The sequence below is a fragment of the Lacerta agilis genome, chromosome 13 (assembly GCF_009819535.1).
Source record: "Lacerta agilis isolate rLacAgi1 chromosome 13, rLacAgi1.pri, whole genome shotgun sequence".
In the NCBI taxonomy this organism is placed as follows: domain Eukaryota; kingdom Metazoa; phylum Chordata; class Lepidosauria; order Squamata; family Lacertidae; genus Lacerta; species Lacerta agilis.
Window position 1 is genome coordinate 18648167 of NC_046324.1, and position 23098 is coordinate 18671264.

At 43.5% G+C, this 23098-nt stretch overlaps 1 protein-coding gene across 1 annotated transcript in view; it reads right to left on the reverse strand.

Annotated features, from left to right (window-relative positions):
• LOC117056939 (cytosolic carboxypeptidase 4-like) overlaps positions 1 to 23098 on the reverse strand; it is a 211096-nt gene that overhangs the window by 107702 nt on the left and 80296 nt on the right. The window contains exons 13-15 of the mRNA XM_033167644.1: positions 22146 to 22232; positions 19192 to 19340; positions 10205 to 10292 (exon numbers count right to left, since the gene is read on the reverse strand). Of these exons, the coding sequence (XP_033023535.1) occupies positions 10205 to 10292; positions 19192 to 19340; positions 22146 to 22232 (324 nt within the window). The remainder of the gene's footprint in view (positions 1 to 10204; positions 10293 to 19191; positions 19341 to 22145; positions 22233 to 23098) is intronic.

Sequence of the window (23098 nt, forward strand, 5' to 3'; positions counted from 1 at the left end):
AGTCTGAAATCCCATGGCCTAATCATAGCTTCTTTTGTATGAGACATAAAATAATTTGTTGACTTACAAGAATGAAATAGGTGGAAATGTAGCAACAACAACATCATCAAGCTGATAGTTCAGTTGTTTAGAGCATGGTGCTGATAATGCCAAGGTTGCAGGTTCGATCCCCATAAGAGACAGGTGCATATCCCTGCATTGCAGCGGGTTGGACTAGACTAGATGATCCTCAGGGTCCCTTCCAACTCTACAATTCTTTCATTCTATGATTCCTTTCAGAGCAGTCTTCCTCAACCTGCTGCATGCCAGATGTTTTGAACTACAACTCCCATCAGCCCCAATCAGTGTGGCCAATGGACAGGGATGGTGGGAACTGTAGTCCAAAATACCTGGAGGGCACCAGATTGGGGAAAGCTGTTCTAGACATTGCACCCCTTAACTCGGAAGCTGCCTTCCAACTTCTAGAAGTGTGAGTTCTGGTTTTGCTACCATAATATTACTTTGCACATGCACAGAAGCATTTCCCCACCATCTATCTCAGAAGGTAGGGAGAAACTAAGTGAGAGAAGAAGAAAAATACATTCTCACACTGACTCCAATTTAGCTTACAGTATGATTTTATGCATGTCTACTTTGAAGTAATAATAAATAACAAGATGAAAGACTTACTCTGAAGTAAGTCTCATTGGGTTAGTTCAGGCACAGGCAAACTCGGCCCTGCAGATGTTTTGGGAATACAACTCCCATCATCCCTAGCTAACAGGACCAGTGGTCAGGGATGATGGGGGTTGTAGTCCCAAAACATCTGCAGGGCCGAGTTTGCCTGTGCCTGGGTTAGTTGAATGGGTCTTATTAACTCTTGTGGCTGCAATCCTACACCCTCTCACCTAGGATTTAGCCTCTTTGAACTTAATATGATTTATGTCTGTGTAGATAGTATAGCATGGAGCTGTTAGTCCCATTGAAATGGAAGAAACACTTTAGAACCAAACTACATGTTACATTAAACCTACTGAAAAACAATTACTTATTGCAGAGGCTGTGGTTCAATGACAAAACACTTATTCTGCATGCAGAAGGTATCATTCTTGATCCCTAAAATCTCCAGTGAAAAAGAGCAGGGATGAAAAAGACCAGGCACCCCGGAGGACTACTACCAGTCTCAGGAAAGATTACAGGTAGAGAACCTCATGACTATAGAGACAATGCCTCTCTGTCTGGCCCTCAGAACTTTCACCAGACCGCACCTCCCCAGAAGCCCTGCTTCACATCCTCCTTGAGTGATTTTGCCTGGCTGGAATGTGTCCTTACACACTGTTCATGCTTCTTGCTTGCCTGGATAGAGGACAGAGGGTGTGTGGGATGGGGGGGGGTTGTGTGTGGGTGTGTAAAAACTAGCCTGCTGTACAAATGCACCGTTTGCATTCATTGCTCTGCCCGCTTTTGCCTCTGCACACTCAGTTCAATGTCTGCAAAGTGGATCCTACTAGGGTCCATATGATCAGGAGCCTTGTGTGATTGGGGATGCTGCTTACATGCAACTGTGCACACATAAGCTTTCCCCGCAGCAGATGTTGTGCTGAAGAGACAGGGTGAAGCATGTCATGTTGCGGGTGGAGTCAGAGGTACGTTACTCCCTCCTATGCTAATGCACAGAGGAGGCCATTTGGAAAAAGGCTTAAGCTTCCCCTGGTTTACAGTTACTGTATATGCATAGGATAGCATAGATGGAATGAACCATTTTCTCCCCTTCCTCACATTAACTGCGTGTGATCCACATTAAGTCTGAGAGCAAGCAACTTTGCCAAAGTCACCCACTGCAGTTGATGACCAAACTGGAATCTGACTCTTTGTTCTAGTCAGACACCCAAACCATAACACTGGTTCACACATTCTTAAGCAATTAGCATCTGACACAGCCTGAGCTTGTGATTGCAAGCAAGACCTATTGAGTTCTTCAGAACTTACTTCCAGCACTAATAAGTTCCCTAAACTCAACAGCCTTTGCAAAGCGAAAAGAAAAAAGAGCACCAGCATTAAGAAAGAGGTTATTAATCCAAATCACAATGCTATTAGCATGCAGACTCAATTTGCTGTGCTTTTGAGTCACTTTATAATAGTCAAACCCTAAAGCAAGCTATTTCTCCTTCAAACACTTTGCACTGTTTCCAGCACAGCTGGCACCACCAGTTAATTAATAATCATCATAATTATTATTGTTGCTATCATCATCACTTACTGAGCACATTGTTTTTCATGTTCAAAGTGCTTTACAAATGTTATTGAATTATCCCCCACATCTCCCTTCTTCAGCCAAATTAGCAAGACCAGAAGGCAGAGACTATTGCTATCATTATCCAGATTTTGTAGCACGGGAATGGAAAGAAAGTCAACAAATGCAACACACACACACACACACACACACACACACACATCCTGGCTTGTATTTATGGCAGAGATCAACATCACAAAAGCTCAGTCTTATTTGTGATGTGAGAGCTGCCACACTGTGGCTAGTGCTGAACCAGAGGTTCTCAACTGTGAACTTCCAACTCGGATTTTGGCCTGTGAAAGGAGCAAGGAAAAGGGTCCCTCAAACCCCTGTCAATTGTTTTTCTTTTTGTGGGGAGAGGGATGGGTGGAATTGAGGGCATTACACCAGCAGCATTCCTCCCCCAGCATCCATCAGCTGATAGCTGCCATTTGTTCCCCCCAAAGGGCTACAGAACATTACCTTATAACAGGGTCCAACGAATGGTCCATCTGAGTTCACCAAAGATCCCTGTTGAGTCTGACCAAACATCTATCCCATTTCCTACAGTGGTCAACCAGATGCCTCTGGGAAGCCCACATGCTCAAGAAGGGCATCTGCTCTCCATGGTTTCAGAAGCAGTAGCCTTTCCCAGTCCTGCCTGGAGAGGATGAAGGGGAGAAGTAGAGGCACATATTCTTCTCTGCCCCACTTCTGACCACATGCCTGTGCAAGGTCACTGAATTGATCCGCGTAGATCACCCCGTGTCAAATTGGGGCCACTCCAAAGCAGCAGACTGGGCCTTGAATTGGCTTGAGGGGCCCATATACAGCCCTACTTTACAAAGTCAGCAGAGTAAAGTAGAGAAGCTAAGGACTGTAGAAGGTAAGTTTTCAGATCAAGGAAAACACGAGTGCTCTTTGCAGGTTAAATGAAAGAGGCAAGGGGGGCAGTATGGACTTGCACAGTAACTCCTCCCTCCTCTGCTGTAATTTTGGGCATCCTCCAACTTGTGGAAGGCAGCAGTCTACAGCAGTGCACTTCTGATCTGGAAGGACTATCCAGATCAAGAGAATCTAAGAGCCCAAGACAAGCCTGCTAGTTCAAGCCACAAGACCACCTTGTCCAGCATTCTGTTCTCACAGTGGCTGACCAGGTGTCTGTGGGAAGCCTACAAGCTGCCCACCTGTGATTTCAAACAACTGGTATACAGAGGCATAATCAGAGTAAACCCATTGAAATCAATGGACAGGACTAACTTAGGTCGAATAATTTCAATGGGTCTACTGTGGGTAGAAATTAGTTGGATACAACCCACTGCAATGTAGCACCAAGTTGAAGTGGAATAATGTTGCAAAAGGAAAAATACAAGTGCATTACCAAAGAGTGTTGGCAACAGATTGCACAACAAGAATCATTTGTTGTGCAGAGGGGAACACAGGTACATTACCAAAGAGTGCTGTGCAATGGTATAAGGTGTTGCACACCAAAAACTAGCCGTTTCACAAAAAAAAGTTTCCACTAGTGCAACAGCTGCATTGGAATCATTTGTTGTGCAGCCTTTAAACTCTGCTATCTACTATGACTAGGCCCCTGTGTCCCCAGAGAAACTGAGGAAATCAGATAAAGTTCTGGTTGCTTGTGGCCTTCTGCATTAGGAACCAGCACCCCCCCCCCCCACACACACACACATGCACACACACATCAATGCTTTTCTCTCTCTATTTTTCACTTTCCCATGTCACAAAGGACACCAAACAGCCAGCAGGCAAAAAAGAAAGGAAAGGAAAGGAAGTGTATGTGGAGAGAGGGGAGTAAGAAACTACATTTGTACTGATCTGGGCAGAATTTTAACTACTGACCTAGAAATAAAAAGTTCAGCATCCAATTACCAAGCCCTTGAGCCATCCAGCTTTGCGACAGCTCAGGTGGGGTTAGACAATGAACTGGAAATGAACTGTGGAACGCAATGCCCAGATGTGCCATTGGGAGCCTCACGAGCTGCCGCTGATGCTCCTTAAATAATCAGCTGGAAAGGAACGTTATTGCTCTGTGTGTAATAATTGTAAACAGTTGCCAAGACAGCAAACAGTGAATTAGATCATTTTATAGGGGCTTCCGCAACATCTCTCTCCCCCCCCCTTCACTTTCCCACACAGGCACTAGTGTATAACTGTCACTTTGCGGGCAGGCAATAAACCAGAGCAATGGGGTTGACAAAACCCTTTTTGACAGAAGGTTTTCTAATAATCTCCATAACGTGTTTGGGGGTTTTTTTTTTAACTCTCTCTCATGGGAAGGGGAAGGGAAATGATGCCAGAGCAGAGACATGGGCTTCCACATTTGTCTTCTTCAGGAGTGAGTTGTCCCTGCTCCCCAACCACACACACATACCTCCAGAGGAAGACAAATGTGAATGGAGTTCAGACAGTGTGTGATCTGCAGACTCGTACATCTCACTTCCCTCTGTCCTTCAGCTCGGAGCAGTCATTCCTGAACTGTGGGCTAGAACCTGACTAGTTAACAGGAAGAGTGATGCTGCTGTGGCATATGTTAATTAAACACTCTGCGACTGCAGCAGTGCTTGGAATGAACACGTTCAGTTTAACGGAGTCATTTGAATTGGTTCAAAAATCTCTGAACTGCACCTGGAAGAAGCTCCCATAATTGCCAGGTTAAGCGAACATGAATGAAGACCATTTTGGAGTAGAACTTTGCACAATTTCTAATTCAACTTCAAAGTTCATTCTCTCTCTCTTTTCCTATCTAGACCCTTTGGGCCTTTAAGCTTAAAAACTGTAATTGTTAGAGAAAACAAATGTTTAAAATTCACATTCTGTTGTGTGTGGGTGTTGATATCCCCTTAGTCTTCTTATGTATATTTTATACACCAGCACAACTTGTGGCATTTTGAAGGCTGAAAAAAATATATTGCCGGGGTCTATTTGGATGACCTCAATTTGAATTGGACATTAATGAAGCTGGTTGGTTTTGTAAAGGCACTGACGTGAACTGGAATCAGTCCATACAGTGATGGTGGGTGGATTTCAGGGAGAGAGGCGTGGAAATCATTTGGCAATTTTACACCAGTGTTGAGATTCCAGGTTTCCCAGTCTTGAATCTCTTGAGTCACATGTCAAAAGAATTCCAAGAAGCAGGTCACAGCTACCAACATCAATGGGTTTATTCTGAGTAGAACTAGCATTGGGGACCATTGAGTACACTCAGACATACAGTGGTGCCCCGCTAGACGAATGCCTCGCTAGACGAAAAACTCGCTAGACGAAGGCATTCGTCTAGCAGGAGGCTGCCCCGCTAGATGAAAAAGTCTATGGGGCTGCCTCACAAGACGAAAATTTTTCGTCTTTTTTTTTTCGTCTAGCAAAAGCGCGGCTGTCATTGCCGCTTCGCTAGACGAAAAACCCGCTAGATGAAAATTTTCGCAGAACGAATTATTTTCGTCTAGCGGGGCACCACTGTATAAATCTCCCTTCCCTCTCTCTGTTGCAAATTGAAATTGTAAACTCCTCAGCACTGAGACCTGACTTCTTATATTTGATAAGGTGTTGTGCATAAAGGTTGGGTGTGTGATGAATAGACAGGTTTGCATCCAATGCAGCGCTAAGCTAAAGTCACTTAGTGGTTTGTTTGTTTTTTCCATTGGTGAAATGTTGTACAAAAGAATCCATAAGCAGGTGGCTAGTAACTTAGCCGCAGAAGAGATTTGCAATCTGTTGTGTAATGAGTGTCTGCTAGTGCAGCTATCACATAGGATTCCTCTGGTTTGTTTTTGATGTATTTTTTATTAAAGATTTCTTGGTTTACAAAAGTATGTGCAATGTCTCTTTTTTCAAGTTACATTTTCTACAGATCAGTTTCATTTGTTGAGACATTAGTGTTACATTAGGAAGAAAAGGGGGGAAGTTTGTGCAACGTTAAAGTTCCCACACCCACTAGCACAAGAGTGGACAGGAAATGCTGTACACAGTCCATAGTTACTGGAGATACTAAAGTTAACTTTTGAGTGTGTGTGTGTGTGTGTGTGTGTACCTGTATGTTTGCATGCACTAATATCATTCTACTTTTATATTGTTATTCATTTGCTGCTTTGGAACTGTATTTCTAAAGCAATGTAGGGTCCTGATCTCTCTCCCTGCACCAGAGAACATGGAGCATGTTGTGGGAAACTTTGTTACACAATGGATCGTGCAAAACCTGTTTCATGAGTTCCGCCAGTCCAACTGTTGCATTGGGCTTCCTCTGTTGCATTACATTAAAACACACCTGTCCACTAGCACAAGAGAGCTTTGGATGCAGCCCAATGCATCCAATAATGAACGAAGGAGGTTTTCCACCTTGGACAGTACCTAACACTTGTGCTCAAATTGTATGTGAGTGTTGGGCAGGGGCAGAGGGAGTGGGGTTCAGGAACTATGCCAAATCTTGTTTTAAATGCACTCTCTGTATTGCAAAAACCCACATTCCCCAGGTCTATTTGCATCCCTGGATGATAATAACAACAACATGTATATAGAGTGTTAGAGTATTCAAAGTGCTTTGCATTCATTAGAACAGTAATCTTCAGAACGGTCCTATCATATCAGTAGGTCAGTATTACTTTTCCTGCTTGTTACAGATGTGTAGAGGGGAAGGAAAAGCTGATACTGTACAGTTGATGGTGATTCTCCCAAGGCTACCACTGGCAGAGGGATTCCCCAGGTCACATCTAACATAGGAAGTTGCCTTCTACTGAGTCAAACCACTGGCTCCATCTTGCTCAGCATTGCCTACACTGACAGGCAGAGGCTCTCTGGGGTTTCAGGCAAGGGTCTTTAACAGCCCTACATGGAGAAGCCAGGGGTTGCACCTGGGAGCTCCTGCATGCAAAGCAGATGCTGTACCATTGAGCCACAGGCCTTTCCTGCATTGCCTGAAGTTAATGTGCCAAGGCTGAGCTAAACATTCAGTCTCAATTTTGGGACTAGGGCTGGTGCAGGAGCTGCCAGAAGCTTTGAACCCATCCGCTGCCTCAAATTGCCCTTCTTCACTGCCAGTTGTTTTGCAGTATGTTCCTTACTGCTGTTGCCGTTGTTGGTTTTGGTCCTGCAATTCCTTTCTGAATGATGCTGAAAGGTGTTCTGAATGATGCATAGATCAGGGCAGAATAATGGGGAAAGTGAAATGGTGGAGACCAACCAACAGAAAGAGCACCACCATTGATAATTTCACCTCTAGGCCCATTTTTATTTTCATTGTTGCCCATAAGGGCTATTCATCAGTATTAAAATTATATGAAACAATACCAAAACTGGTGCCACAATTGCACCCAAATTTCACAGACGGGAAAATGGGAGCCCATTCCACTGTTGGACTGGTGAGGCTTGGAAAAACAGAACATCTTCAGGAATTTTATCAGAAAAAGTCATTTCTGAGAAATTTCAGCCTACCAATTATCTAAAGAATTTTGATGATGTGTGAACTGGGAAATCAGATTAGATTGGAGAAATCCAGGCAGACTTTGGGGGCAACAGTGATCCTAGACAGATATATGGGTGGATAGGAATCAGATGACAGAGATGAAGAATGAATCCTTTCCAGAGCACATCAACATAAAATTCAGCACATTTCATATTCTGGGGGAAGAGAGAAAGAACAAGCCAGTCCTATCCCATCATCTGTAGCCTATCCCTTTCCAGATTATGATTAAGAACTTAATTGCACTTTCACAGTTTAATCGTACCAGTCAGCTGCTATTTAATCACTGCACAATAACGGCCTTGTTAATGACATTAGGGCCCATTATGACTGTAATCAGCCTATAAGCCTTGCATCCCCTACATCTGCTTGCGCCCAAGTCTGCCAGCACTCAGGAAAGTCGTTCATGCCAGGAGAAAGCAGGAGGGAGGGAGGACATGCAAGCAGGGGAAAGGGGGCCATTCATTTGGCTGGAAAGTAGAGTGAGGTTGCTAGATCAGGATGGAAATGGAGGAGGAGGAGGAGAATAGGGAACGGAGTGTCATGCAGTGAGAATCTCCTGTTAAAAGCTAGCTTGCAACAAGGGCCTAAGAGGTGTAAAAATCATAAGGAGTAAAGAAGTGGGTGCCCACTACCTAAAATCAACTATTTGAAATTGCTTCAGAATATCAACAGCAGAAGAAAGAGAGAACATTGTTTCCCAAGGCAGCTAATAGTTAGGATCAGGGTTTTTCTTTGCTTTTCTTACATTATGGAGTACTGCCACCTCTCTTTTTTGCTGCTCATGGCAGCCAGTTTGTGCAAGCACCCACAGCCTTTGGGGGGGGATTTCTTTCACAGAGGCAAAATAGTACATTATTTTTCAGGGTACATTATTTTTCAGGGTACATTATTTTCAGCTATTCATTATAGCGGGGACAGAGAACATCAGGCCCTGGGAGCCAAAGGCAACCATCAAGCCCTATCTGTCTGGCTCTCAGAACTCTCCTCAGAACAACACCCCTCATTGGCCCTACTTGACACACTCCTTAGGAGTCTCAGCCTGGCTGGAATTTGTCCTTGAACACCATTCGCTGGCTGGTTGAGAGGGGTGTGTGAGTGTATGTAGAAACTAGCCTACTGTACAAAGGGGAAATTTGCATTTGTTGCTCCGCCCGCTTTTGCCTTTGGCCCAACCCACCAAGGGCATGTGCCACCCACGCAAAATGGTTGCACAGAAAGGAATGCAGCCCTTGATCTGAAAAAAGGCTCCCCAACCTTGCATTACAACAACAATGGTTTCCCCCTCCTTTTTTTCATTTTGATTAAAACCCTTGTTTACTCCTGCCATAAACAACAGCGGTAGAGTCACTACCAGTGGTCACCCATTCCAACACCATGACCAAGCCTCAATGCTGGGGCAAACGTGTGTGTGTATCTGTGTGGGGGGGGAGTGGGGAGTGGTGGCATCCACTGGGGTTCCATCCTACTGATAGCAAATCTACTACTTTCATTCCTTTGTTTGGAAAAAAAACACAAGTCTATCCCACCCATCATTGTTGCCAAGGCAACATTATACGAGAAGTAAAACAAGCTTTCAAAAAGCATCGGGTAGGGAGAGAGAAGTTCCTCCTGATACTAAAAACACATAGAATTTGCACACCCACACAACTGAAAGCTGCAAGGGGTTTTGAAGGAGGAGGGCTGTTCTCAACCCCAACATGTAGGGCAAATGTTCCTGTTGGAGAAAATGTCGCTCAGCATTCATGCTTACGGAATTAAAATTGGAAACATGGACAAAGCCCTCATGAAAATTCACCTGCACATTTCTCCTAATATATATGTTGGTGTGTAATTTCACCTAACATACACATCCTCGCAAAGCACTTCCCCTAATATAATGCATTTTTGTATGCTATTTGCACTAATATATACATCCCACACACACCCTGCACACTTTACCCCAGCATTTGCATTCTTGCACGCTGCAAGAGAACTGCTCTGCAAAATTCGGAGAAGTGTGAATTTTAAATAATGGCTGCGTTTGGGTTTGAGTATTACCTGTATGTATTACATACATTCAACATTAAATGAGAACTGAATTGAATTTCTTCCCCATCCCTATCTGTATGCATGTATTTAAAACTGATAACTATTTTTTTTAAAAACAAAACACTAACTTGTGTTGCTAGCAGGTAAGTGACTGTAGTTGCATCCATTGCTCAGACTCTTGCCCCACCCACCAGGGCCATACAGAATCCAAAAGGTTGCCCACAAAGAGAAATAAACCTTCAGACTGAAAAATGTTCTCCCCACCACCGCCCTAGGAAAAAACCCAACAATGATGTTTTTGTTCTCCATCATTTTGTCACCCCTACGATCTGCATTTACAGGGTGAAGTAGAATTGGTAGTACGAAGTTAATGGGGTAATAATGACTAGCAGGAGAGGAAGGACAGCCCAAGCAACATTCTGGAAGAGGAGGTGGAGTACACTTACTTGTAATAACAGATATCATAGCCCACCCGAATCCAGTGAGGTCTGCCCTGGAGAGCTTCCTTCACTGAATACATGACCGGTTGCATGCCTACACAAAACAAAGGCAGTTTTTTAAAAAGCAATATGATGTCCTCTGGAACTGCAAAACAGCTGTTTTACCCAGGACATTTCTTAGGTGAAGACAGACACATTTGAGGTGAAGACAGACATAGTATGTTCAGTGCAGTGAGGTTGCTCTGAAAGCAGTTGTGCACATACTCTTCTCTCCAGAATTGAGCACTGAAGGGCAGGGGAACTCATTGGTTCTGAAAGTTTGAGGCAGAAACTGGCTGTGCATGGAGGGTAATCAGTTGCTTGCTGTGCGCAGCATAACGTCATCAAGAAACCTTCCCTAACCCAAAGCAATGGTGCAGATTTGCACATCCCTGTACTGTTCTTCATTAATAAGAGGGGTGTCCCCATGTTGCATTCGAGTGTACAAGCTTTGTGCCCAAACAGCTGACTTGAACAAATGAACATGTTGCACTATTTCACACCAACACCCGAAAATATTTAAAGACAGTTTGTGACAAATCAATGGGGATATGCAAAAGTTCATGCAGTGGGTTTTTAAAAAATGTGGCTCTTTTTAAGCAGACTTTCCAACTGAAACTTTGGGCAAGGGGCAAAATGGATGGCAGCAGTGGACTAGATGACCTTTATGATCCCTTCCAACTCTACAATTCTAGTATCTGATACTGTCATTTCAACCATGAAGGCAGGAGGAAGTTGGAATTGTCTCATGGATGAAGGGCATGTGTTCTGAATTCCCATTATATATTTAGTCTGTCTTCACCATACTCCCCACCCCACACTGCACTCATCCCACAACAAAAAGGTAAAGATAAAGGACCTCTGACACTTAAGTCCAGTCACAGACAACTCTGGGGTTGCGGCGCTCATCTTGCTTTACAGGCCGAGGGAGCCAGCGTTTGTCCACAGTTTTTCTGGGTCATGTGGCCAGCATGACTAAGCCGCTTCTGGCGAAACCAGAGCAGCGCACGGAAACACCGTTTACCTTCCCGCCGGAGCGGTACCTATTTATCTACTTGCACTTTTTAGCGTGCTTTTGAACTGCTAGGTTGGCAGGAGCTGGGACCAAGTAACGGGAGCTCACCCCGTCACAGGGATTCAAACTGCCAACCTTTTGATCAGCAAGCCCAAGAGGCTCAGTGGTTTAGACCACAGCAAGCCACTGCCAATTCTCTGCTTACTTTTCATTAAGGCAAATACATGTCAAGAAGTCCTCAGCTTCTTTGCTTTTTAAGAGAATGCCTTTTAATCAAGAAACATCAGGTGACAGATCTGGAGAACCTAGCAAACATTTCTCCAGGGCAATAGATGGAACATATCCAAACTACAGCCACAAATCTCATTTAACAGTCACTCTTTAGTAAATGGGAGAGATGGGGGTGGGCAAGATTTAGATCTCTAGGAGAGAATTCTCAGTGCTCTCACCATTACAATTCCTGGAATTCTTTGGAGGAGACCATGGGAATTAAACATTTTTAAATGGGGGGGGGGCATGCCTTGTCATTGAGCAACATGGAGACCTAACTCTGCATCTCTGCCTGGAATCAAAACTGGTCAGACGGCATAGAAAAACATTTTTGAAGAAATAATATAATAAATTTGAGGGATATAATGTCAAGACCACTGTGGAATGCAGCAAAATTGGTGGAAATGCAGGACGTGTCTGAAAGTCAGCCAAATGAATCAGCCCTGTCAGATTCTGACAGTGATCTTAACATGGCACTTAATGACAGTAAGGCCTGCAAGGAAGGGAAAATAGAGAAACAAAAACATAGCCAGAATCAGATGATTGTACATGCAGGTCTCACTCTCCGAACACAATGTGTTCTCAGGAAATTGTTTGTTAGGAAAACATTCACATAATGAGTTGACAATTTCTATTTATTCCTATGGGAAAATTTCTGGTATGTAAGGTATGTATTTTTGTGTGTTTATATTGTAAGCCACTCTATGATCCTTGAATGAAGGACAATAGCAGCAGCAGCAGCAGCAGCAGGAAGAAGAAGAAGAAGAAGAAGAAGAAGAAGAAGAAGAAGAAGAAGAAGAAGAAGAAGAAGAAGAAGAACAACAACAACAACAACAACAACAACAACAACAACAATTATTCATATTCTTATTCCAAGGACTTCTCACAGAACTATCAATGAAACAATTAAAAAAATGACAAGAGCTTTTGGAACTGTAGTATACACAATTGGAACAGAATTAGCAATAAAGTGATTTGTCAGCATAAGCTGAGAAGAGAACTGAGTTTCCCTCATTTTTTGTCATTTGAAACAACTTAAGCAGTGCTTTTTTTCTGGGGGTATTCAAGGTTACACAGTACCTTAACCTTTTTTTCTAGAAGAAGAGCACTGGTTAAAAGTGTGGCACTTACTATAACAACTTCATAGTGAGTACCAGCACCCTTTTTTCTAGAAGAAAAGCACTGACAACCTTTATGCATAATCTGTGTAGATTTCTTAATCCCTTGGAAAGGTACTGAACTGTCTATGGATTCCTCTGGGCTGATGGCATCTCAAAGTTCAAGAGTTTTGACTCTTGTTAACCCATTTTTTTAAGGCTACGACCACATAATTCCCCCTTAATGCTCATTTTGGAACATGCAGACTTTAGGTGGGTGGATAAATATTGCCAATTACATCCTGGGAATCAAAACAAGTTTATAGAGAATGTGACCTTTTTAAGAATGGTAAGCCCCTTTCAGAGACAGAACTGCTCCAAATATTAGATGGCATTCACCCAACCTGGTTTCAAGTAAGATCATTTGCATGCCACCAGCTAAGTATTAGGAAATACAGATATCCTTTGACTTGGTTTGAAAATTTAATTTTACAGGGTAGATCAGGTTGTGTCAGGAAACCCCCCTCCCCACGGCTGGTAGGATCGCGGAAGCATCTACTGTATAGAGAACCCCAGCAGCTGATTAACAGTTCGTCCTCTCCCTCAAGCACCGGAAGCGACCATTCCTCCAGTGGGGAGGGGGAGTCAGAGGCAGGAAGGCGGTGCAGGGGCTCTGAGAGGATCACAGAGCCTCAGCACCGTGGGAATAGCAGGGAATGAGATGAGGTTCCCACGCTCCGAGGGAGCAGACAGGAAGGACGTAGAGGGGGGAGGCGGGGGTTGAGAATCCCGCGCCTCTTTTGCTGGAGAAAGAACAGGAAAGAGTCATTCCTGGACTCTGCAGAGAGAGGAGATGGACATTGAAACTTTTGCTCCACTGTAAATAAGATGCACAATAAAGAACTTAGCTTAGAAGTACAGTACTGTGTTTGGCTGATCCTTCATGAGCAACCACTGAACGTCCCTTACAGCTTGATATATTATATTTACAAAGCTCTTTTTACTGAATGGAAAGGTAGCTTTTTTAGTCCTAAAAGTGTGTGGGAAACAGATCCAGGGAAAGAATTAACAGATGAAGCTTAGAGTGATATAAGGGGCAAAAGACCATTCAAATCTATATCAGCTAAAATACAGGCCCCATTTAAGATTGTCCATAGGTGACACTGGATCCCTGTAAAACTTAACAGAGTCAACCCAAACATCTCACAGGATTGTTGGTGAGGCTGTAGGAGGAATGGAGATTTCTTCCATCTTTGGTTGGAATGTCATTTTGTGACATTTTGCAGGAAAAACATCAATTACATATCATTCCTCCTGATCCAGCATGAAAATTATTTATTAATGAGTCAAACTTCTGATGGCTTTCAAATAATTCACTGAGAATTAGTAGCCTTGCTGTTTACTGAAACAAGAATGGAAAGATCATGTCATTGGAAGATGACTGGAGTCCACTATGCAAGACAGAATATGGGGCATGGTGTTATCAGAGCAATTGGTCTATCATAATTGAGTTGTTACTGGCATTGCCCCAAAATAGTGATTTGATATAATGCAGAGGCCCTTTATCTGATAAGTCAACAAAGATGGACACTTGATGCAACCTCCATCAAGCCAGATATGAATGTGGTGGAGTTATATTCAAAGGACTGATACAGCTTAAGGATATCGGTATGTAACTTTGGTCCACACCAAGGTGTACTTTGTGATAATTTCCCCATTGTACCTTTTGCTGTTACAAGTACTGTGTCCTTGTACCTTGTCACTTGTGAAAAAATTCAATAAAAATATTTTACAAAATAATAATAATAAACCAATATAGTTCTATAATGTAGATAAGCTCTATAAAACAATGGGCACTGCAATACCAGAATGCCCCTTATCACTCAAGTTTCCAAGAACATTTTTTTTAAAAATCTCAGTCAGATTTTTTAAAGGAATTTCAAACTGATATACTGTATAGTCCAGCTCTACTGACAAAATATTACAAGTGAGAGTTCTTTTGATGATTAAGAAAAGAGGGAGAGGTGAAGCAGTCAAGCATACAGATCTGTACACCAGAAACATGAAAGCTACTCTTATTTCCTTGCAGAACCAGTCCTTCTGGACCCAGGAGGATGGACTAGGAGTGAATAACCTTTTCAGCATTAAACTTTACTGCGTATTTTGCCTTTACTGTCGCCTCCAACTTCCGCTCATCTTGTCTACCCTTTTTGAAAACGTAGACTAACTTTTTGTTTTATGTCCACAGTATTGCACCAGCACCTTAATGGTATAATAATAATCAATCGTAACCAATTAGTGTCCCCTGACAGAAGGCTCTTGGGTCCAGCAGAGCCTTCTCTCAGAAGTACAGGGATCAAGGCAATCTTAGGTTGCTCCCCTCTCCCTGCCAACTCCTATGCTGCTCAGAAGGATACTCCACCACTAGAGAAGATTTTGGTGGCTGTAGAGGGACTGTTGGAGGGAAGGGAATGGGTAGAGATTGCCTTGACCCCTGTTCCAGTGGATCCACTGAATCAAAAAGCCTTTCTGCAGATGGACACCAACTGATGCAGGAGGAGGAGGAGGAGGAAGAGAATAAGGAATTGAGCCAGGACACAATATGCATACCAGAAGGAGATTGCACTGTTAACATTTCTTTATATATCTGTGATTCATACAATTGTTGTTTATCTGCCATTTTGACAAAAGTTTAAGTTGCAAATTCTTATTCTTATTCAAAGCAACAATAATAGTATTGATTATAATAGCAGCCACAAGAGGAACATAATCATAAAAGTTGGAGGGTCCCTTGTAGTAGGAATGCTGGAGAAATTTGGGCATTTTGCATCGTGATCCACAGCCAACAAATTGGTTTGCGGATCAGAATGCAGTTTGCTGTAGAATCTGCACTCTTGCCCAGTTCTATGGGGTGGTCCAAGGGTTTTATTTTATTTTTTATTTTTTTTTAAAAAACAGGTTTTCCTAACAGCTTTGAGCTGGTAGAAAGTGTAGCAGCTACCTCACAGGTTGAAATGAGGCTGGAAATGCCATTCATCAAGGGGACATTGTTCCACCAGGCTGCGTCAGAGGGGGAGATGGGAAGCAGAGTCATCAGCTCTGCTAAAAGACCAGTTTCATTGGGCGCCTCCTCTCCCTCATTGTTATAAGAACTAAGTTTGCTTCTCCCCCTCCCCTGCCTTCCCTCCTCTTCCCCCTTCTCTTTTGCACTTTTAAACTGTAAAATTTAAAGTGGCCTCAGAATTAAATTGCTGCACTTTTTGTAATCCTGCTGGCAGGGACTGTCTTGTTTTAATTGACTATATGTAAGTCACTCTTGAAAGCTTTTCAGCAGAAGATCAGTGTTTCTGGGTGGAGGGGTCTAAACAAATAAACAAACTGGAATCTTACATTAGAACAAACCACAAAAGAAACTGCGATTTTGCAAAATTCCAAGCAATGTGTTCACCAAGAGAGATCTGTGCAGATGCAATTGGATGGAGTGCTAAAGAAGGGCATCATTGGCTACAGCACCCAACTCTGGCAATCCCTCCATCTCCCTGATTACTTTTAAAGTAATCATTTTAATTAATTATTATTGTATTTATTATTATTATTATTATTATTATTATTATTATTATTATTATTATTATTATTATGCCGGCCTTTCATCTGTTCTAAATTGTTGTCTGCTATTTTACTGGGTGATCTCACTTTCTACTTTTTCTGTTGTACAATTTTAATGTCGTACACCACCCTGGAGGTCCCCTTTAAGGGCCAGAAGGCAAGATATAAATAATTTTATAAATATATAATACACTTTTTTCAAAAAGAGTCTTCAAAACACACAGAAATGAGGCAGATTCGGTGTGTCAAGTTCTCCTTTTGTAAGAGAAGCTCAAATTAGCTCCATGCAAGATTGGTGGTAGGCATCGTATAAATATCACTGGTGATGTTAAGAGGCTGATTGCAGCAGATGCTGTTGACCCATACACATAAACACACACACATATCTCAATGCATGCTAAAACTTTGTGGCTTGCTGCTACACATCCATGAGCTCCTACCATCAAAAAGCCCTTTGAAGATTGAACACTAAACCAGGAAGATCTAGCTTCCTGTTGCTCCTCTGGCAGAGGCACAAGGAAGGGATCAGAAGTATCCACTTTCATTTGTTGCTTTGTCTGAAGTGGGAAATGCAGTTAGCATTGACCATGGTTTATCCAAACAATTTAGGATAAGAAACCACGGTTTTATCCTGGCCTGTTAGGACAAACCATAATTAAAACACAGCACATTTAACCAGTCCTGGTTAGCTGAACATGAAAGTGGATGCCCCTGATATCCTTGTGACTGTGATGGAGGATGAAAGGGCAGAAGGGAGTGCCCAAGCCTAAGGGCTTGTTCATGTCACACTAAAGTATGGTTTAGTGCTAAATTCAAACTGCCCATGGCATTTGATCTGGGGTAGCTGTTTTATACATGTACATTGATGCTTGAATCCCAATTCCCAAACATGTGTTTGGACCCTGCTGTGATTACACAGTTGTGCATTAAGTTGCTCCATCTACATGTTCAACTGGGTGTATAGCAAGAGGCATGGAGAAGAGTATGTGTAGAAACCATGCTTTTTTCCTAGAAAAGTAGGTGCCTGTACTCACCATGAAGTTGTTACAGTAAGTGTCACACTTCTTAACAACAACAAAAGAGGTGCTGGTACTACATACCCTTGAGTACCCCCTGGAAAAAAGCACTGGTGGAAACTGACTTTTCCCATGGGTGCCTATTGAACAAAGGCAAGAGGCATACTCATTGCTGTAGGTCACATTCATACTGTACATTTAAAGCACATTTACAGTGCATTGGTTTGCCCCCAATATTAATGGGAAGTTTAGTTTACTAAGGGGGCTGGAAACTGTGGCTCCATGTGGGGGAAACTACAGTTCTGGTTATTCTTTTTTGGGGGGGGATATGATTTTAATGTATGTTGTGTGGGTGTGTTCTGAAGTAATGAATGTGTCTCTTTTACCTGCTGACTTTGGGCCCTAGAAGTTCCCCATGAAATAATGCAACCCTCAGGCTGAAGAGGGTTCCACACCCCTTACCTTAAGTAACCACTCCCTCACTGCCAACATGTACTCCCACTTTTCCCTTCCTTGTTACCTACTTTTCAAAAGCAAGAGTGGCAGAAACTGTGATGAGAGGCAAAAGCGAGGGTTCCCCCCAAGCCTCAATCTCTCCCTCCCCTCCACCATTACCCAGCATTAGAAATGCTGGTACTGATGCATTCTAGGGTGGTAATTCCTCAAACAAACTACAAAACCAATAATCCAAAACCTTGCCACACCATCCTCTTACTCCAGGCCAGGCATACACAAACTAGGCCCTCCAGATGTTTTGGGGCTACAACTCCCATCATCCCTGACCACTGGTCCTGTTAGCTAGGGATGGTGGAAGTTGTAGTCCCAAAATATCTGGAGGGTCCAGTTGGCCTATGCCTGCTCTAGGCCAAGTAGAAGCTAACAAGAAGCTACGCAGCCCTCCTTTTGATGCTTCCCCACCACTATTGATATCTCAATTGTAGCCTTCTCTGGGCAAGGATTTATCTGTTTTGCTGATGTTTCTTTGCAAAGCACCAAGCATACAGAGGACAATGCATAAATGATAAATAACCAATTATTCCTACACTAGTCAAATAACATCCTCCATAACTCATCTGCCTGCATCTTTCATCTTCAGTTACAAATAGTTGTTTAGTTGCAAATCTCCACATTAGCAGATTTATGTTCTCACTTTCTTCCCCAGTGCTTCGCTGGTGAGAGAAGAGAGTGAGGCATCATTCTTTTGATAGGCTATGACATTGTCCACCTTGGCTGATTTCAAGGCAATGGCCAGTCACCCAAAAAGGAACTGGGCAGCTCATTTGAAAAACAAATCATGTGGCCAAGAAGTGGAAGTCAAATGGAGCAAAAACTGGCATGGAACGGGTGAACTGGTGAGAGGTGTAAAATAATTTGGTATGCAAGAGGGTAAGTAAGGAAGAGAGAATCAAGCACTTCTGAAGACATCAAGGTTTACATAGTTTGGGCACTTGAGAGAGAAACCCACTGCCTTTTATGAGATCAAGAGTTGACCTTGTACATCAGGACTGGAGAACCTTTTTCAGCCAGGGGGCTGCATTCCTTTACAACTCTCCAAGAACCACATGCCAGTGGTGGGCATGGCCAGAGCCAAGAGTGGGTGGAGCCATGAATGCAAATTTAAGTCACATCAAACCCTTGATAGGAACAAGCTGCAGCAAGGTTCAGGTCTCTGTGCTCCTCTTGGAATAGATTCTGACATTAATCTTAACTATGGCTTGTTTGAAACAAGCCAAATTCAAACTATGGGTTGTGAAGTTGGCTTGTTTCAATGGACAGTAGTTAAGATTAACCACAGTTTAGGGTTTCATACCAGTCATGCATACCTGGAGAAAGAGGGTGACCTGGGGAGAGTTCTGAGGGTCAAATACATTTGGCCTCTGGGTGTAAGGTCCCCCACCCCGGTGCACATGGATAGAGACACCTTCCCTCCATTGCCACAAGCACTCTTACCAAAATTAAACTGGCTGTTAGGCTTCTCACAGTTGATGATGTTGAAGCGATAGGGCGTGGCTGACTTCATGGCACTGACCTCAAAGTAGAACCACTGGTGATGCTGGGAGCTGTTGACATCAGGGTTGAGGATCAAGTCGTACTCAAACCTGGATCACAAGCCACAAAAGCACAGCATTAAGAACCAAACAGCCGAGTGATGCATTCAGCTCTAAGAAGCAGAACGCATTAAGTGTTCACAAGCAAACCCGGCCAAGTCAACAGTTGAGGCATGCAATGTATCAAGGTGAGCCTCTGAACTAGGACTGCAGTGAAGGAGGGGACCATCTTGGCTTGGAATCCTGGAAGATCTGCTCCCTGCCTTGCAGGCATTTCCTGCCTTGCTTGGGAGGGTGGGTCTCTGAATGCCTTGCTCTTTGCTGGACCCCAAGCTATGACTTGTGGATTTCTTTGGGAACCTGATGGGGAGACAAGATCTGTGAAGTGCTAATGCTGTAAGCCCCTCTGTCCTATGCTCAGGTTGTACATAAAACCTTATGTCCTGAAGACACCATAGTCTTCACTGACCTTCATTGCAAGGAAACTAAACTCTATACAAGTGCAGGCATCTTTCTCATCATTTGGAGTTTTGGCTGCTAGCAATAATATTTTGCTTTTCTACTATATTTTCTCCTGTGCTGCCAATTCTGGTAAACACACATAGCAGCAACAGTGTGCTAGTTAGCCGGTGTACATTTTCATTTTTCCTGTCTTCTCAAAATATTGTTTGTTGATGGCGGCTTAATTGATGTAAACATAATAGGTCTGGTTCATTTCCTTTCATATGCTTTAAAGTTAATTTTACAGATGAATAATACGCATGCATACGTGAGTAATGTCTCGCTTTTCTTTTCTTTTTTGTAATGTCTGTTCCTTTAAGCACAACTTCCTTTTTTAAAAAATCTTTATTTGTGATGTCAATTTGCCACATGGAATGTAGAGTTGTGTGATCAGTGTTCACCCAAGCTAATAACTCAATTTTCAACAAGGGAAAATAAAACACATGGCCTCCCCCCACTCTAACTCCTTAACTACAGGCGTGGGTGCCAGTCTGCTTATTGCATGTGAAACAAAAAATTATATAATGGATTTTCTTCATACCATCTTTCTCTCACATTTCTCAGCGCAGTAGTGGCTGGTCCCAATTTGGATTGGTACAATCGAAGGTAGGGAGGCCAACACTAGGTGGAGCCAAGTAAGGGCTCATCAACATTTATTCCCCTTTGTCCTGCAATTCCTTCTGTTTGGTCCATGACTTCTAGCCACAGGTCTGAGACATTTTTTTTGTTTTGTCCCACAGCTTGCTCTGGGAGAACCCGCTGTTTACCACTGAACCAGAACGAATGTCAATTCACAGAAAACCCAGTTGGCATTTGCTCTGATTCAGCAGTATACAACAGATTTTCCCAGGAAAAGTGGTGCAACGAAAGAAAAACCTCTCTGACCTGGGCTTAGTAGTCACAAGGCAAATGGAAATGTGGAGGAGTCCCAATTGTAGTTCTGCTCCCATCTTCCTCGCTACAAGGGCAACGCTGAGAATAAGAATGGGGAATCCTGGAGGATAAGAGTGTCTTTAAAAGAGAATTGAACAAATTCATGGAGGATAAGGCTATTGGTGGCTACCAGCCATGACGGCTATGTTCTGCATCCACAGTCAGGGGCAGCAGGCTTCCCAATGTCATTTGCTAGTGGTGGAGAGTGCTCTTGTGCTTGGGTGCTGCTTGAGGGTTTCTGCAGGCATCTGGTTTGCCACTGTGAGAACAGGATGCTGGAATAGATGAACCTGACCCAACAGGCTCTTCTTACATTCTTAAGCTGGCAACCAGTAGGACCTCCTGGGCTCGTTGTAAGAAGGCAGGCAAGTACAGTCTGGTTCAGGGCAGATTCAGATTGGTGGGCCAGTGCCCCATGCACTCAAATGGACTAACTTCCATTGGGACATAGGTAGCCAATGTAGTGACTGTCAGTTTTTTTCTAAACTACCACTTGTATCATTCCTGCCCATTGTCCAAGTTGGCCAGGGCTGGTGAGTATTAGAACAACATATAAAGGGCTTGTTGTTGTTGTTGTTGTTGCTGCTGCTGCTGCTGCTGCTGGCATCCATCTGTCTCAGGAGACAATGGAAAATGGCACCATTGGGGGTAAAGTCAAACCATTGGAGAGTTACAGTGCCTCCTCCAATATGGAGGAGATATGTTTTGTTGCAGAAAGGGCAAGTGAAGGCATCCGGTTGCACTGCTGGAGATACTGTGGTGCATATCCCTATGTTATAGTAGCACCTATGTGGCAAACTCCTATCAGTTTCATAGTACAGTGGTACCTTGGTTTGCGAACTTAATCCGTTCCGCAAGTCCGTTCTTAAACCAAGGCGTTCTTAAACCAAGGCGTGCTTTCCCATAGCTGCGGGGGACTCAATTTACAAATGGAACACACTCAACAGGAAGCGAAACATGTTCTTATTCCAAGGCAAAGTTCACAAACCAAAACACCTACTTCCGGGTTTGCCAGTGTTCTTAATCCAACTAAGCTGTTCTTAAACCAAGGTACCGCTGTACTTAACTGTTGCATTTTCAGCATTATCTATAGTAACTTGCAATGGCTCTCCTGGATTTCAAACAAGGGACTCTCCCAGTCCTACCAGGAGATGAATTTGGGACCTTCCATTCGTAATGCAGGCGCTCTACTACTGAGTCATGGCCCTTCCTCAGATGGTGTTGGTAGCACCAGCCAGCAAGCTTGGTCCTCCTACCATATCCCTTTCCAGCTCTACCTGGAGATGCTGAGAATTGAACCTGGGACCTTCTGCATGCAAAGCAGATGCTATACCACTGAGCTACAGCCCTTCCCCAGGCAGAAGCATTGCAAGCACATACTGCTATCCCCGTTCTTGCTTGGGGGTTATTTCAGCTACTTACTCCCGCATTTGGATAGCCTTGCGTAGGTTTCCAGATTCAAATTTGGAGAAGAACTTTAGGCATTCTGGAGCATCCGAGCTCAAGGAGCTGAAACAAGATTTTCAACAGGGTTATGGAAAAGGCTTGATGGATGAGGAGCAGCAGCTGCTACTCCAGTTCCCTATTAGGGAAATTAAAAGAGGGCAGCTGGGAGCAACAGAAGTGCAGCTAGCTGATCATTGTTTGGATCCCCTGTAGGTAGATTAGCTTTCCATCCTCTTGCTTCTGTTTCAGCACTGATGGAAGGACACAAAACCACTGTAAAGCAAGTACATGATTGTCTGGGAAGTTTCAGCACTGACTGACAAGACTATTTGACTATTTTAACCAGTAGTGGCTTTTCACGGTCTCAAACAGGGCATGTTCACATTGATGGCAGCTGGAGAGAAATTTTACACTTGGCTCTTGGCTGTGAGGATTATTTTACCCTTCTTTCAGTGATAAGCTGACTTTGTCAGACACTGGTCTTTTTCTCTGTCACAACTTGGGTGGAAATGGTGTTGGCAGGATACGCAAACAACCAGAGCTGGCGCACCAGCTCCCAGCCATTGCTTGGGTGAGGCTGTAACTAACATCACTCACCACAGGTTGTCAGCGGGGCCCCAGTCGCATGGCCTGCACCACATTGGGCTCTCTCTATTGGTCAACTCTCACGGACATACCTCAGCAAGTATTTTTCAAACAGAACATGGAAAACTAATCCGTGCCACAGTGCCATGCAAACCCCACTTACCTTGCTGTAATCCAGTGATGGCCAAACTTGGCCCTCCAGCTGTTTTGGGACCACAATTCCCACCATCCTTGACCACTGGTCCTGTTAGCTAGGGGTAATGGGAGTTGTAGTCCAAAAACAGCTGGAGGGCCAAGTTTGGCCATCACTGCTGCAATCAATAAAGTTACGGCCTGATTTCACT